At 46.9% G+C, this 17,833-nt stretch overlaps 1 protein-coding gene across 1 annotated transcript in view; it reads left to right on the top strand.

Moving 5' to 3' along the window:
- Nucleotides 1-1,033: 1,033 nt before the first annotated feature.
- The window catches only part of LOC136543005 (uncharacterized), a 41,590-nt gene continuing 24,790 nt past the window's right edge, over nt 1,034-17,833 (top strand). The window contains exons 1-2 of the mRNA XM_066535595.1: nt 1,034-1,067; nt 1,181-1,321. Of these exons, the coding sequence (XP_066391692.1) occupies nt 1,034-1,067; nt 1,181-1,321 (175 nt within the window). The remainder of the gene's footprint in view (nt 1,068-1,180; nt 1,322-17,833) is intronic.

The raw sequence follows: 17,833 nt of genomic DNA, 5'->3' as shown, positions 1-17,833 counted from the left end.
CACGACCATGCCATCGCCGGGCGCTGTCACCTCGTCGGTGCGCACGCGGCCAGCACTACTCGGGTTTCCTCCGGCCAGACCATCACCGCAAGGGTCTTCGTGGGTGGTTACTCGAGCTCTTTAGCTATTTGGTTTGCTTCGTTGTCGCTGTGGCTTACAGGAACGCTTCCACCATTGCAGGTCTGGGCTCACCGCCGGGGAGGGAGTCTGGGACGATGCCCTGCTCGCTGAACCGCTTCCAAACACCATGTGCTGCCTTGGAGGTACTCATCGGCCCCTTAGTTAGGTCTTGGGGACTCGGGTGTCGCCGGCGAGGCAACTCAGTGCCCGCGCCATCGCGCCGGTGTGCGCACTGGTGCTGAGGGACACCGCCGAGGTAAAGGAGGAGGGGGAGGACGTAATCGAAAAATCATAGACTAGGTAAATAGTGTCTTAGCACTCGCGGTAAATGTCAAGTAGTTCGGGGGCGTTTCCGCGAAACTGTCAGCGCGCGCAGGCCTTCCCCCGTAGCGGGCCGTTGGCCGGCTGGGCCGTGCATGCACGTGGGCCGCGCTACTCTGGCGTGCGCATCATGGGTCGAGCCAGCGGGTTGGGTCGAAGGAGAGAATTCGGTTTTCTTATTTTTCCAGAGGATAGAAATGCTTATTTATTTTTGTTATGAATCCAACTTCGATAAATCATAGTAAATTGTGTGGTTGTCCAAAAATAGTGAAACTAAGTTTGTTAGGTTCACAAAAATGCCATCTATTTGTTAGTATAGTTAGTTCACAGTTAGCTATTAGGATGATAGGCTCATAAGATTTAAGTACAAAGCTTCGCGTTATATCGATCAATAATTGCAGGAATTATTGTGGCAAACCGACAATAGCTTTAGCTTTGAAATTGTTACAGTAGGTTCCTTAGGCTTTTATTTACTTGCTGTAAAATTGGTAGCTATAGAGCGAGTTGCTTAATAGCGTAGTTATTATCCTTGCTTTATTGTATGTATCGTAAATCGGCATTAGGAATAGGAATATCCGTAGTCGCTGTAAGAATGTATGTCACGTTCATACTTGTTAGTGGTGCTGGTACGTAGCTTAGCCTTAGTGGGTAGACCTCGCTTAGTAGTTTAATAGATGTACTTTTAGGCGAAGAGTTGTTGTTGTCATCTTATTAAGCATTGCATCATCATTTCATGTAGATCCCGAACAGGTAGACTTCGTACCCGTCGGCGAGCCGGAGTATGACGAGGTTATCGAGGAATACAAGGAGAAGATCTTCGCACAGGAGGAAGCCCAGGAGCCTGTTGGTACTGACCTTGCTGACCCGGCACCTGCCCAAGGCAAGCCTCGATGCATAAACCCTATTTTCAAATGATCACTGAATATATATATGATGTGCATTTACGTTACAGGCATTTTATGGAAACTACATGCATAAATATATCTACCCATGAGTCCTACTAGTACAGGTCGAGTAGCTGCTATGCTCAGGCTATCGGTAGCGTGAGTAACCTGCCATTACTCACAAATAGGTGATAAAATATGAACATTCACGATAAAATGATGGAAAGGTAAATGGTGACCGGGCAGGGATATGGTTTGGGGATTGGTGGGTGTAAAGGGTTGTGTCCTACGGCCAATAAGGCATAGCTCGGTTACACTATTTCCCTGTCTGTATCGATTAAGGACCAGCCGTTGCATATGACTCTAGGCAAGTCACAGATTATTGTCCCGAGCACATACCTGGGTATGGGCGCATGGAAGGCCTGTTGCTCTCTTGTCGCGGATCCGGCTCTTTCCGGACCGACTGATGGGAAGAGGAGGTGGTGGAGGTCCTTGCACCATACTGAGTCTGGGACTCAGGATGTGGGGGCTTGGAGTCCAAGTTTGGACGCGGACCTGGACACCCAGGACAGGAGGGCGATGGGTTAGTCCTGCTTGTGCCTGGGGTACAAGCGGGGTGTGTGTTTTGGGGCACCCAGCTGGGCACATTGATTCATGAATCGCCGGTGGATCCGGTACGGCTTGTCTGCGGTTTAGCACCATAGTAAGAACTGAAAGTGGAGAAAGAAGAAGAAATATAACGGATTGCTCAACCCTTGTTTGAAAGTAGACAGGTGCTTATATAGACTGGCTAGATGATAACTTAATACGGCTGATAATAATAATACCTAAATAAGGATGCACTATTAGTATTGCTTTCTGCTAAAGAAAACCAGCAAACCATAAAGCCTAGCATATTCCTTAGAGTCGGGAAATTATTCCCACTATTCGGGTAAGTCTTGCGAGTACATTGTGTACTCAGGGTTTATTTACCCCTGTTGTAGGTGATGCTTGAGGAGTACCTTGTGTGGAGGATCATTCTGGTGGGCTTAGATGGTATCCTCGCTACCTTATCGCTAGATGTTATCTTTTTAATATTCCACTGTTTATCATTCTGCACTCTGTATTTGGTATTGTAATAATGTACTTTGTAAGAAACTCTAATGTATAAAATGGACTTGTGTTGTAACTCGTTCTCATTATTGGATCCTTGGGAAAAATGTGGATCTTTTGGGTTCTCCCTCAGGGTGTGCTCGACGGACACCGCTCGCTGTAGTTGCTTTCGGGGTGCTTAGTGTCTGGTGGAAGACGAGCACCTCCGTAAGTACGCTATTTCGGGCGGTTCTGCCACAAAAGTTGAGCATTAAAGACCTGCAGGGTTGCTACAACCAACAAAGATTCCTGAATGGAAATGGGAAGAAGTTGGTATGGATTTTGTCGTAGGTTTGCCCCACACTCAAAGAGGTTATGATTCAATATGGGTAATAGTGGATCGACTCACCAAGGTTGCTCACTTTCTACCAGTTAAGACTACCTATACGGGTGCAAGGCTAGCAGAGTTGTACATGGAAAGGATTGTGTTTACATGGTGTTCCCAAGAAAATTGTGTCTGATAGAGGTACTCAGTTTACATCGCAATTCTGGCAGAAAGTGTTGGAGATATGCCCTAGAGGCAATCATAGAGATGATGATATTCTAGTGTATCCATGTTTTATATTGTGTTCCTTGAATATCCATTAAAGGCTACTTGAATTGATTTGAAATTATGTGAATTGTATGTGAAACTCTTTACTTGTATGGTTATTCTAAAGTTGTCCCTAGTCAGAGTTCATGTGAGGACACACATGAATATTAGACTAGTACATGTATTAGCTGATGACTATGTTTCACAAGTCATGGACATGAAGATGTCAAACTAATAATGTGGGCACATGTATGACATGGGGCTGGACTGACCCAACGTGAGATGTTGCTATTATCTCTATTCACATCATGTACGTTATGTCCTTAGACCTGAGATTGTTGTATGTATTCAAGATGTGAAACAACCTACTCAGGGACTATCAAATGCTACTCCATAATAGGGTAGTTATAAAGGTGGTTTTTGGGTTTGTCGGGAAACATGCTATGAGACATAGACAATCAAGATGGAATTTGCCCCTCTCTATATGAGAGAGATATCACTGGACCACTCTAATGATTAGATCAAGAAATGCATGGCCGTGCTTGGGTTAAGTGTTAACCTATGAGTTGGACCAAATATCGTGAGGCAAGGGAATAACAAGTATGTGGTTTTGTGGTGGTTCGTCTGATATGATCTTTGCGTGCTCATAGGAGTTGACATGCCTTGCTAGAGGCCGCTATCAACTAATGGCCGAGTAGGAGTACTCGGGCCATGTCTATGTGTACGTGAACCCATAGGGTCGCACGCTTAAGGGGCTGGAAGCCTAATTCGGATTGGATCCAAGTTAGACAAGACTTAGGGTTACTAATGGGCCTCCAACTCAGGAGCTCATCAGGGATGCCTATAAATAAGTAGGGTGGGCAACAGGGCTAGATCATCCACGCCTTTTGGCAGCCACCGCCGCCCATCCTATGCCCACGCCTACTGCTCCTCGCGGACCTAGTAGTCCGGAGGCGCAACGCTTCCTCCCTGTATGTGTGGATACCTCAGAGGTGCTGCATCTAGAGCACAAGGACGAACCACACGAAGGGGACGGACGGACAGATGACCTCGCAACTGCACGGCACTGCTGTGATGCGTATGACTACATCGAGTCGCTACTGCTGCACCTGCGCATCTAGTGGTAATCCCATGATCTATAACTAGCAGTAGATCCGGGTTTATGAGGTTGAAATTTTTGTTTTCCGGCTAGCGTAGCATCCTCATAACCCTTCAGTGGTATCGGAGCTGTTACTACGTTGTTATAGGTTCGGATGAGTGCGTATGGAGATATACGCGGTTGTAGATGACTCTCTGATCTTGGTTCGTGATTTTACCGTGTTGGTCTTGTAACGATCTACTCGTACCGGTCGAAATTCCGCCATCCGAGTTAAGTGATACATGTAAATCTAGTCATGGCAAGATGGAGATCAATCAGATTGATCGAATCGAACCTAGGTCAAGTGCCGAGCACATGTGATGCGCAGCGGTGATAGATTGGATCTACTGCCGGGCGCCGGGGTGTAAGAAAAAAGTGTTGTTCGGTAAAATAGCCATAACTTTTGCATACGACCTCGGATTGAGACGAATTTTATATGAAAATTGATCTACAGAAAATTTTACATCCGATTCTCACCCGCTTTGCCAGTTTCGCTGAAATTAGATTTGCAAAAATTGGCCGGGAAGATGGTGTTTTCAGCGTTTTTAAGATTAGACATCAAAATCGGTTAACTCTGTTTTGCATGAATTTGTGACTGGTATAGCCCTTATGTGTATGTGATGCATGTATGTAATTAATTCATGGCTTGCATGTCGTGAGTATGACAATATGGCTGGAGCCACAAAGATATTGTCAATTTGATGTAATGGCCTGCGTGCCAAACTATGATGATCCTATCCGCAACTATGTAATCTTCTTCACTGCCTTGTGTTAGTGATAGCTAGTCTTGGTGGACTCATCACTGAAGGATGGCATACATGGATCATGGAGATGGAGATCATCATGAGGAACAGTTCGATGGAGATGGAGATCCCTAGAGGAACAATGGGCTATACCATGTCATATCTGTGTTAATGCCGTTCTTACTATGTTCTACTTTCACGTGCGATAATGTTTTTGTCTACATGCGATGGTGAAGTAGAACAATCCCTCGGCAATGTTTAAGTTAAAATGCTTCCCCAAACCTTGCACTATCATGTGTCTTGTACAATCGGTGGTGGGTCTATGAAATTAGGGTGCCACCGATTTTCCTTGACTAGACAAGTTCGTATCGGATACTTACAGCAGAAGGGTTGGTTACTTGGACAAGGTCATCCTAACGGTTAGGGACCTTGGAGCATGAGTAGTTGGGCACCAAAGCATGGAGATGCTACCCAACAACAGGAGTCATATGTGATATGATTAGCAAAGAGTTGCTTACTGATCTACCTTGTCTTCTAGTGGTGATGCTAAAGCTCACTAGTAGACTTGTTAGTTGTGGATCCTGAATCACTAAGTATCAATAGAGGGATATTGATTTTAGTGGAAGTAGATTCTATTAAAGGTTTAATATTGTTTACTCTGTCTTGGATACATTGTCTTAGTATTTTGCATTACTTTTGTTGTAGATAAATGGCTCCTAGCAATCAACCATTTACTTTGCATTTAATTCTTGAGAAAGATAAGTTGAATGGAACAAACTATGCTGATTGGATCCGCAACCTGTGAATTGTTCTCAGGGCTGAGAAAAAGGAAGAAATTCTAGACACCCCATTACCAAAAGAGCGTGCTGATAATGCACCTGTTGCAGACAAAAACGCTTACAAGAAAGCATATGATGCTAATCTTGAAGTGAGTTGCCTTATGCTTGCTTGTATGGAACTAGATCTGCAGTTGCAGTTTGACAATAACCATGCAGCGCATGATATGATCGTGGCGCTCAATGATATATTCCAGACTCAAGCCAGGACTGAAAGGTTCAATGTCTCAAAGGCTTTTGCTGAAACCAAGCTAGCAGAGGGCACAGCAGTTGGGCCGCATGTGATCAAAATGGTTGGTTACACTTAGAGGTTGGAGAAGCTGAGCTTCCCAATTGGCCCTGAATTAGCTACTAATTTTATTCTCGCGTCTCTTCCACCTAGATATGGAAATTTCATAGCAAACTACCATATGCATGGGGCGGAGAAGGGCTTGAATGAATTATGTGGCATGCTTAAAACAGCAGAGGCTGATATCAAGAAAGGTGCTGGTAGTAGCCATGTGATGGCGGTCCAAAACAAGCCTAAGTTTAAGAAGAAGGGCAATTCTTGGAAGAAGAAAAAGGGCAAGGCTAAAGATGAGATCTCTAAGCCAAACCCACCTGTGCCCAAGGCCGAACCACTTGCTGATGCTGAGTGCTTTCATTGTCATGGGAAAGGTCACTGGAAGGGAAACTGCAAGCTGTACCTGGAATCCATAAAGGATCGCGGCAGTAAAGGTACTCCCATAGCTTGTACACTTGTTGTTTATGTTACGGACATTTTCCTTGCTTATTCTTATATTAATTCTTAGGTATTTGATACCGGAGCAGTTGCTCATATTTGCAATACGATGCAGGGAATGATAAGAAGTAGAAGCATGGAAAAGGGAGAAGTTGATTTCCGCGTGTGCAATAATGCAAGAGTTGTTGCGTTGAATGTTCGCCTACGACTCAGCGTACCCATCCGAGCTGTCAAGCGAACCATCCGAGCTATCAAGCGAGCCGTCCAAGCTATCAAGCGAACCATCCGAGCTGTCAAGCGAGCCGTTCGAGCTGCCAAGCAAACCGTCCGAGCTGTCAAGTGAGCCATCCGAGCTGTCAAGCGAGCCATTCAAATCACATCCATCTACTCGGACATCATTACTCACTAGCTCCTCTACTCCACTCGGCGTCAATCAAGCGAAGTCATTCTTTAATATTCTTCTAAATATTCTCTATTCTTCGTATGTCTCCGGTGTCTCTCCATGCTGTTTTTTCAATAATTATTCTCCAAATGACTTTTTTCTCTAGTATACCATCTTAAAGATGACACACGCTTTTGACTCAATAAATCCCCAAACAGTCATGTTGACTCTTGGATGTCCCTAGAGACGGCCCTATCTCCAGCTTCTCCCTATACGTGCATGAGCGTCTGCCCTCTGCGTTACAGGTGGTCGCTAGCGGCTCCTTAGCGACGCTTTGTTCTTCCTACACGTACACAGGTTCCACGCTCCGTATTATGGTTAACGGGCTAGCCAGGGCTGGAGACTTAGCTACAAACTAACTATTCAGATGGTTTATACTAAATATAAACACTTCGTCCAAAAACGAACATAATGTTCATCTACAATTGATCGCCGAGCTGCATACGCTATTTAATCTCTGTGGATTTTCCTTTGGGTTTCATATATTTTATTTTTACATCATGAACTACCCATTCTACATATTTTTATTTCAGGGGCCTGGTTTAGTCAACGAGCTTACGCTCGAGGACTAGATCCGTCAGGAAGGACAAGAGGATCATCGTCTGGGTGGTCGTGCCACCTGGCACTCGGACTTCACCGTCAACCAACTGGTCGGACCGTTCGGTTCATGGACATCATCGCCGACCAGTTGGTCGGACATTTTGATGCTCACTTCCGCTCAGGCATTCACTTCACCGCCGATCAGATTGCTCGTTGCTTCGGCTTCATCGACATCTACATTGGGGACTTGCCAGCTATGCTGGGGACTCCTCGGCGCTTGGATTCTTCGTGCAAGAGTTGCCAGCTAAGCTGGAGACTCCCTTGGCGTTTGGATTTTGCTACGTCTCATCACTGTGCTTTCAAGCTGCTCCATGCTATTCAGATCAGGTACTAATCTTGGGCAACACTTCTGGGGTCTTGATAAGTACATGACAGATGACATTGGCAAGCTTTCATTAAAATTATTTGACCTACTACCAGATTTATTTTTTTATCTTCCAGCAGGCTCGGGGACTAAGTGGCTACACTTCACCTAGCGGTGAATGTAGTACTTTTTTTTAATTTTTATGTTGAGCCCCTTACATCCTTCTGGCAAACTTTACTCGAGTAAGTCCGAGCCTAGCTCCTAGTTGAACTGCTTGGACATCTGCTTCAACTGCTCGGACGCCGTTTTCAACTGCTCGGACGCTTGGTTAACAGCTCGGATGCTTGTTTCAACAGCTTGGCTCCTAGTTAAACAGGCCAAAAGCATGTATCTTATGATCAGCAACAAGTTGGACAGCTCGGACAAGCTCAAGATGGCGTTACTCAAAGGATACAAGGCGCTCGGGGACTAGCTGTGGGGGATATACGCCCGGTACCCACAAGACAAGACATGGGTCGCGCCCCAAAGGTGGCCTACCCCACAAGATCAAGGCGTGCACCGCAAGGCTATAAGAAGATGTGATTTATTGTATAATACCAAATATGATATTTTCCTTGTAACCCTACCCCTCCAGAGTATATAAGGAGGGCAGGGGTCCCCTAGACAATAGATCGAATCTCATACTCAATCAATACAAAATAACACAGCACATGACGTAGTGTTTTATGTCATGCTGTCGGCCTTAACTTGTATAAATCTTATGTCTCTGTTACCATCTAGTTCATATCTCGCGCACCTCTACCGATTCGTCGACAAAGCCACAGCCATTGGCAGGGTTGTCGGCAACGGTGGGCGCCCATGGTGGTGGTGGCGGCTAGCCAGAGTGTCCGCGGCAGCGCTTCGCCATGTAGATGGGCGTAGGAGCCTTTTTTGGCTGGCTTGCCCCTTGTACGTGCTTGCAGGTGTGATGTGGATATGCTAGAGGTGTTGTGGAACCTAGCCAAGCCTTGTTGACTACAGGCGGCGACCATGGTGGCTCGGCAGAGCATAGCTTCCGGTGCTAGCGTAACACAGATGGAGAGAGAGGGAGACAAGTAAAGGAGAGGGTGGATGAGAGGTTGAGGGCTCACCTTCTACCCTAATCGGCCAGAGATGCAGTGGAGAAGGAGAGTATTGAGGTCGACTCCAATGGCGACGGCAGCGCCCGAACTGGGGAAAACTAACCTAGCGCTCTAAATACTGGGAAAGAGGAGGAATGGAGGGAGATGGGATGTTCTAGCTCCTAGCGGAGCTCTTTCTGGTCGTTGTGATGCCGGAGCGCCATTGGTCGAGCCTATTTATAGGCCGGCCAGGGCGATGCCCGGTGTTGGGATATTTTCTCAACCGGTGGGATATTTCCTTCGCCGCGCTTACATTTGAATCCGCAAGGTGGTTTGCCACAATGCGATCTTATCAACGCGCTCGTCAGAGGAGCTTCATCCTTATCCATGGCAGCAACGGTCGACGGAGCTTGCGCCGCCACATGTTCATGGAGCGTACAGGGAGATAGAGAGGAAGAGGGAGGACACGGTGGGGCCAGGAAGCTTTCGGAGGGCGTCCTCATCCTTATCCCCTCGGCGCTGGGGCAAGGCGGTGGCAGCGCGGCCGAGGAGCATACCGCGTCGCTACGTGAGGTAGACAACGCATGTATCTGACGGGTGGGACCCGTGCATCGGTGAGTGAGAGAGAGGAGAGGGAGTGGGCGTGTGTTTGGCTGAGCTGGGCCGGCCCATTGTGGGAGAAGAGAAGGAGGGCGGCGGGCTGCGTTGTGGGCCGAGGGGAGGAGGAAAGAAGAATGAGCCCAGTAGCTCTTTTCCATTTATGAATTCCTTTTTCTTTTTCCAAAATTTTCTATAGGGTGTTTTGAGATGAATTTGAAGCAAAATTAAATATGGCTTTTCAAGAAGAGTGTACCACCATATGTTCAACAAGCAAAGCAAGCAATCAAACACTTCAAGGCATTGTCACTCATGTAGTTTTATTTCTTAAGTTGATCTACTTGTGATAAAATAATTCCTATGCAAGTCATATTTATTTGTTTTATAGAAAGTTTTAAACGGTTCAAATTTTTAGTGATTTTTCAACTAGACAAAAATTCAGGGCGTTGCACATGTCCGGCAGGAAAAGTCAAAGAAGCACTGAGGATGCTTCTTAGCAACTTCCTTCCAGTAGTATACAATCATGTATCATGGTGTAGGATGGATCGGAACGCGATTTCTGAATGCGACGACTCGAAAACTTGTACGGCCATGGTCGGCCTCGGTCGTCGTCGCTGTTGGATTTTATTAGGGCAGTCCCGACGAAAGAAACTAGTTGTTTCTATAATATAGGATACCGCATCAAAAAAGTATTATTTTTCAACCTATGGTTTCTATGAGTAATAATTATTTTCTCTTTCTCTCTCCCAACTCTATCTTCTTCCTCCAATGGGAGTGCGGCATGAGCCCCCTAAAAACTGGTGGTTTCTCCCCAATGGCGATTTCATGGTTTCTTGGTGCATTAGGTCAAGAGAAGACCTGATTTCTTCATGAGGAAACCATTTCTAGGATTTTTGCTCTCTTTCTTCATTAATTATGTTGCCATGTCAGCGTTTTACCTACGTGACAAGTCATTTAATGAGGATAGAAACCATCATCAATACACCATTGGGACGGCCCTTAGCGCATTGAGTAACTACTAGATCATTATTAGTAGCTTTATTAGTAGATCGGCGGTGCAAATAATCATCATTTATCCGGGTCCTTAGTCATTACTGCCTTACCATCACACTCTTGGAACACTTAGGGCTCGTTCGGTTAACCAAATTCCTGCCCAGGATTTATTCCACCTCATCAAAGTTTATATAAATTAGTCTATCATTCCTAGCCGGAATCATTCCAGGGCATCATTCCCTATCAAACGAACGGTGCCTTAATCAGCAATATGCTTTATTAGTAGCTTTTATTTTGCTTTAATAATTGCGATGTTTTGGCCCGGAGGATGTACTGTACAAGTCATGTTTGCCTCTGGCTTTTTTTACTGTTGAGCTGACTCAGCTGTCCTGTCCATAGCGGTCTGCTTTTCGTGCTCAGCAGTGTGGCCATCGAGCGGTCCATCCATGGAGTAGCTGGAACGTTCAAGGAAATGCAGAGGCGGCTTCCCCCGGCCGTGTGCCTGCCTAGGACGCCACAACAAAGTGATGAAGGACAAGTTCACGAGGACTAGGCTGCACTACTTGACAATCTCAAAGCAATGGCTTGCACTACTGCGACATCATTATTATTCGTGTGCGTGCATGTGTTGTCTACGCATTACTGTCTGGTGTCCGCCACTCTGCCGGCCGGGGTACCAAAGGTTGCTACAAACCACAAGTTCACGGAGGTAGAGCTAGCGGATGGTAGCTGCACTACTGCACATTCTGAAGTATGCAATGACTTGCAAGTCTTTGGTCTAGTCGTCGCCTCACCATGCATTATTAATTGTACGTAGGACGTGCCTTGTCCGCACATGCATGTAGCGTTGCATGTGTAACTAGGGCGTGCTTTGATTCCCGACTAAACTTTAGGCACTGTCATCTCGAACGTTCGGATGCTAATTTGGAGGACTAAACATATGATAATTACAAAACAAATACATAAATAGAGACTAATTTACGAGACGAATCTATTAAATCTAATTAGTCCATGATTTGCCGTACATGCATCGTCATCAGCGCCGAGGACTGTAAATAGGCAAGAGATCCCCAGCCAGCCGGCCGGCCGCTGTCCTCAGTCCTCGCTTGGTGGCATCCAGAGAGCAGGCCAGCAGCAGACCTCGGCACGACCATGGGAGCAGACCATAGCAGGCCTCGGCGACTTGGGCGGAGAAGTAGTGCTGACGCCTGACACCGAGCGGCGGGGAGGTGGCACGTGCATGGAACTGGAGTCGAGCGAGCACGGCAAAGGCGCGCCACGCGCCAGAAGAGACCCGATGGCGAGCGACCGAAGTTTCTGGGACGGAGAGCGTGTAAATTTGGACAGCCACTTTACAATCTGTTGGAGACGTTTTTTCCGTCAAAATAGCCATATTTAGCTTTAGAAAATGTTTTTTTTTTCCACCGCTGTCTCTAGGGAGCCCTCCGGCCGGGTCTTGGCATGGCCTTCAATTCAGAGTAACGAGTGCAGCACCATGTGTAGAAAAACCAAAGCAGAGCATAATCCGTCGGTTCTGGCTCATGGACCTAATAAACGAGCCCATCTGATGTTGCTATCTCCTCCCGTTGCTGCACACTACCGTTTCAACATTCCTCTTTGCCACCATACTCAATATAAATCTCCTCAGGTGGGTAACAAGGCGCGTGAGGCGCAAAAAGACCGTCCAGAATCAGAGGTGATGTGTTACGCGACTTGTTTTTCAGTGCTGAAATATTACAACAAAAATAGGTTTGAATAATTTGCTCTGGGATTTCGTTTAATGACTTTGCTAGATTTCCCGTAGCTTTTTCCATTGCAATTGCAACATATTGGATCTACGCCTCCTAATGGGGTTAAACCCGCTACACCCTGCCGCTCATGAGACAACTCTGCTACCCCGACCCCACCCAATATTAAAGCTGGTCAACCCGCCCCGCCCCAACCCACTTCACCGCTCCAACCCGCCCAACCCGCAGCTCTCAGGTGCAGCACTCAGCTTCTCCGAGGCGATGAACATCGAGGGAGTCGCAGAGCTGCTGCAATCCGTCCGTTCCATCTCATGCTTGTCGGCCTGCGCAAGAGCCCATGTTGCGGTGAGAGAGTCAGGTGGCTCCACCGCCTGCGCAAGAGCTGATCCATGCCGGCTGCCATGGCCGCGATGATGGCACCCCAACCCGCATTTTATCTAAACCCGACCCACCCCAACCCAGTCTTGTAAAACCGGTCTCCACCCATCCACGCATACCCCACATGGGAACCCACCCTAAAAGCATTTTGAATAAAAGGCATATTCGTCTTGTTTCATGAAACTCGGTGGAGGAACATACAAATGGAAAATGTCTTGAAAATTTGGCAGCAGTGTGAGTCCTCCTACTGCAGATTGAAGCACAAGCTTGAACTGAGATGTCCACCACTCCATGCACTTAATAGTGATGCTGATCCCGATTATGTCGGTGTCCTCCGAGATTCGTATGCTCGACCATATATAGAAAGAAGGATTGCTCAAGCTTCCTGCAATCATCATATGCATAATACACAGTATGACCTCTACGCCACGCCCATCCACAATCACGGGATGTAGGTAGAAACTGAGTGATTGGCTTGGTTTCTTTACCATTATTTCTCACCCGACAGTTTTCCCTTCAAACAGATGCCTGAGAAATGGGTAGCGGGAGGTGTCGCGCCGGAGTGGGCAGCTAGACTCCATCTCTGCTGCAAACTTTTCGGCCCAGTCTGCATGCCTCTCCGTTAGAGTAAATAGAAATAATACCATATTGTTTACCCACATGAGGTGTTAGTCCTATGTATCTTGTATAATCAGCCCATGAGGCCAAATGCAATACAACCATTATCCCACCAATTCTATTCTCCTTTATGGTACCATTGGCCTAGGTTTAGATCCTCACCCCAGCAGCTGCCGCTTCCGCAACCCCCCCCCCCCGGGGAGAGATCGATCTCCGCCAGGGGCAGCGCGCCTGTTTAGGCGTCTGATCCTATTGATCCGGATGCCATCATCGTCATCGGGCAGCTGGTCGGGGTCTCCCCTTCGTCATCGCCGGGTCGCTGCCGCCTCGTCCCCGGGCTCGTCGCTGGGCTATCACCGTCAACACCTTCCTGATCTTCATCGCATGGAGGCAGATGGATCTCGCCCCATCACGTGCTGCCGTGGTGGAGGCCAGGCCCGGCCACACGCCCCAACCCTGAGCTGCCATGGAGGCAGCCAGATGTGGCATGTCATTGCTGTCGGGCGGATCTGGAGCATCTCCACCACGTCCATCCGCGTCGGCGCCTTCGACCCAGCGCGTCCGCGACCGGCGTGCGCCCCGCGTCGCCCAATCGAGTCGCGCCACCATCGGCCGGAACGAGCCGCGCCGATGCGCACTGTCGCCGTGGGTGCCGCCCTATCGGGTCGCGCCGCCACCGCCGTGCTGTCCCACTGGGTACACCCGATCCCTACTGTTGTATCTTTTTGGTTCGCCCGATCACTGATCTGGATTGAGTCGCCCACCGCTCGTCGACCTCATACTACTCTGACCACGGCATCGACTTCACTAGCACATCGTTGGTTCGTCATCGATACCATCACCGAGTATTACACGCATCTTCTCCAAGCAATAGGGCTGCTGCTGTGTCGCCTCATCGGGCCGCAGCATCACCACCCATGTGTCTGCTTCGCCGTGCATCCACATCGCCATCTCCTATGCATCGACGACTGTATTGCGCAATCTTTGCTCCCCCATCCGTTTGCACAAGGCCTTCGTCCTGCTGATTGGGTCTTCGTCATCGAGTTGCGCCTACCCACACCATCGCTAAGCCATGCTCGCTAGCCGCTCCCTCGCGTCGTCGTTGAGCCCTGCTCGCCGATGCGTCCGCTCCCGCACATCTTGTTATTCGTCCAGCACAACCACGTCGCATCCCCGTGGTTGAGGCCCTCTCCCTTGTACGCCCAGTATTGGCAACATGGACGCGTGCTTTCGTCCCCGATGCGCTGCTAGGTCTGGCAAATCCAGCCAGCGCCTCGGCGTACAGGCGGCTTGACTGCATCGACTTGGGCATCGACCCTCCCATTCCCAACCGGCCTTTCTTCTATGTCCACGACAGCCCTGACTGCATCGACCATGGCATCGCCCCCTTCCACGACGTCTGCCTCGACGCGTCTCCATCATCCCCATGGCGCCACTTGTGCGCCTGCAGCTCCATCGACATGGCAACCCAACCACAACTACGTTGACCTCGGCAATATTCAGCACGGCGTCTTCGACCGTGGCTATTGCACCCGCATGCTCGGCTACCTCGACAACAGCACAAAAGGGCTACCGCCTTGCATGAGGACTCATCGGCTTCATCTCCAGCCACAACATACGCGACGCACTGACTGTTATGACTGCGGGGGATGTTAGCTTCAGCTTCTTCTCCAGTCTCACCGTCTGCGACGCTCCCGCTGTGACTGCGGGGGGATGTTAGAGTAAATAGGAATGATACCATATTGTCTACCCACATGAGGTGTTAATCCTATGTATCCTATATAATCAGCCCATGAGACCAAATGCAAGACAACACTTATCCCACCAATTCTATTTCTCCTTTATGGTATCATTCGCCTAGGTTTAGATCCTAACCGTAGCTGCCGCCGCTTCCGCGCTGTCTCACTGGGTACACCCATTCCACTACTGTTGTATCTTTTTGGTTCGCACAATCACTAATCGGGATTGAGTCACCCACTGCCCGTTGACCTCGCGCATACTACTCTGACCACGGCATCGACTACACTAGCACATCGTCGGTTCATCATCGACACCATCGCCGAGTACTACGCGCTGTTCCTTCATAGAAAAGTGCTACTTCAATTGTTTAATATATATATATATATATATATATATATATATATATATAGTTATATATATAGGGAGAGTATATTCAGTAGCTAGCTACAAAATAAGTTATTCTGTAGCCACCTTCATTTATGATAATTTTATATACTAATTTACGATAATGTCAATACATATTTACGATAGTTAGGTTACTATAACACATGGGGATATTTACCATAACGTTATAGTATACCACTTAGTAAGGAGTTACTATAATCTCGTAAATTAATATAGTAATTATCGTAACTCAAAATAGCTACAGAATAAGTTATTTTATAGCCAGCTACGGGTAGTAGTTATATATATATATATATATATATATATATATATATAGAACAACTACTCTATAGCTGGCTACAAAATAACCTATTCTGTAGCCACCTTGAGTTACTATAATTACTATGTTAATTTATGAGATTATAGTAACTCTTTACTAAGTGGTTTACTATAACGTTATGGTAAATATCCCTATGTGTTATAGTAACCCAACTATAGTAAATATATATTGACATTATCGTAAATTAGTATATAAAATTATGGTAAATGGAGGTGGCTACAGAATAACTTATTCTGTAGCTGGCTACTGAATAGCCTCTCCCTATATATATATATATATATATATATATATATATATATATATATATATATATATATATATATATATATATATATATGCAACTCCATGCAATGGTTAAAACTATTTAAAGATAAGCTAATCAAATCAGAGTGAACGATAATTTGCAAACAAAACAGCCAAGATCCGAATTAAACATGTGACGCACGGTTGACAAGAACTTCACGGGACACCAGGACAAAGAAACCTGAGCGGTAGGCATGGGCAATGAACTGTTAGTTATCTGCCTTTCTAAGTTCGAGTTTAATATATATATATAACTCCAGCGCCAAAAAACGAGCTCAGTTGAACGAGATATATTGCGGAAAGGAAACAGAAGTTATCCGCCTATCTATGTTTTGATAGAGTTAAAGCAGGATCACTAGGCATAAATCTAGCATGTTTACTTGCACTTGAAATATATAAACCGTGAATCCTAGGATATCTACTAGTACATGATAAGAGATAGAGTGAGAGAGAGAGGGGTGAAGGTGTGCAAACCATCGGCCGCCTTGGAGGAAGATGGGCTCGCCATCGCAGTACTTGGCAATAACCCGGTGGCGGTGTTGAGTCGAAGGGCGGCAGTGCAGTAGCGGCGGCGTCCAGGGGTCGGTGTAGAGGTCGCAGGGCAGCTCGGCGTCGTAGCAGCCCTTCGATGTAGATGCAGAGGCGGTGGCGGTGCTTTCCGTTGTTGGCAGCGCCCCCTCTGTGATCGGTTAGGGTTTAGGACTGTAGGTGGGGTGCTAGGCGGCTCAGGCGAACCTCGTACTTGGCGCCCCCGGCCCCTACCTTCTATTTATGGCGCTGTGCGACGGGCCCACCAACCATATTAGGGTTGGGCGCCCCCAATCAGGTCGCGGATCCAAGGGCCCAATTGGCCGTTGGACCAATTGGTGGAGATCAACTAACATTCTCCCCCTTGATCTCACTTATAACTTAAACTTAACTTACTTACTATCTCTTGTTCCCATTACATCACAGGTCAGTGCATAGAGCATGCCTCATCGTCACGGTCTCTTGCCATTAGATTAAACAGCTATAATGCACCTCTCTGTTTTGAAACAGATTCTTAATTAGGCCCTTATTGTCCGGGAATCATAGGCTTTACCTTAACCCCATGCCGGCTAAGTGTTCTCTGAACACGTTGGGTGGTAAGCCTTTTGTAAGCGGATCCGCGAGCATCTTTTCTGTTCTTATATGCTCAAGACTAATTATATGATCCCGGACTTTATCTTTCATAACATAATACTTTATGTCAATGTATTTGGCCGCACTACTTGACTTATTGTTGTGAGCATAACATACTGCTGGATTATTATCGTAGTATAACTTGAGTGGTTTATGTATGTCGTCTACCACTTTCAACCCGGGCATGAATTTCTTTAGCCAATTCACCTGCCCTGTGGCCTCATAATATGCTACAAACTCGGCATACATTGTGGACGATGTAGTGATGGTTTGCTTTGAGCTTTTCCACGATATAGCTCCTCCTGCGAGAGTGAATATGTATCCTAACGTGGACTTTCTTTCATCTCCCGCATAATCAGAATCTATATACCCCTCTATGTGTAGGGAATCAGATCTTCTGTACGTTAGCATGAGACTCTTCGTACCTTGCAGGTAACGCAAAACTATCTTTACTAATTTCCAGTGTACTATTTCTGGATTACTCTGATATCTGCCGAGCAACCCGGTAACATATTCTAAGTCAGGGGGAGTACACACTTGAGCATACTGTAAACTTCCGACAGCTGAACTATATGGAACCACTTTCATTTGATCGATCTCATATTGGTTCCTAGGATATTGAAATTTCCCATATCTGTCGCCCTTGACTATGGGAGCGGGTGATGACTTATAATTTTGCATACTATATTTTTTTAGAAC

This window comes from Miscanthus floridulus, chromosome 3, assembly GCF_019320115.1.
Source record: "Miscanthus floridulus cultivar M001 chromosome 3, ASM1932011v1, whole genome shotgun sequence".
NCBI classification, from domain to species: Eukaryota; Viridiplantae; Streptophyta; class Magnoliopsida; order Poales; family Poaceae; genus Miscanthus; species Miscanthus floridulus.
The sequence above is the reverse complement of the archived record's forward strand: the minus strand, read 5'-3'. Positions and strand labels throughout refer to the sequence as shown.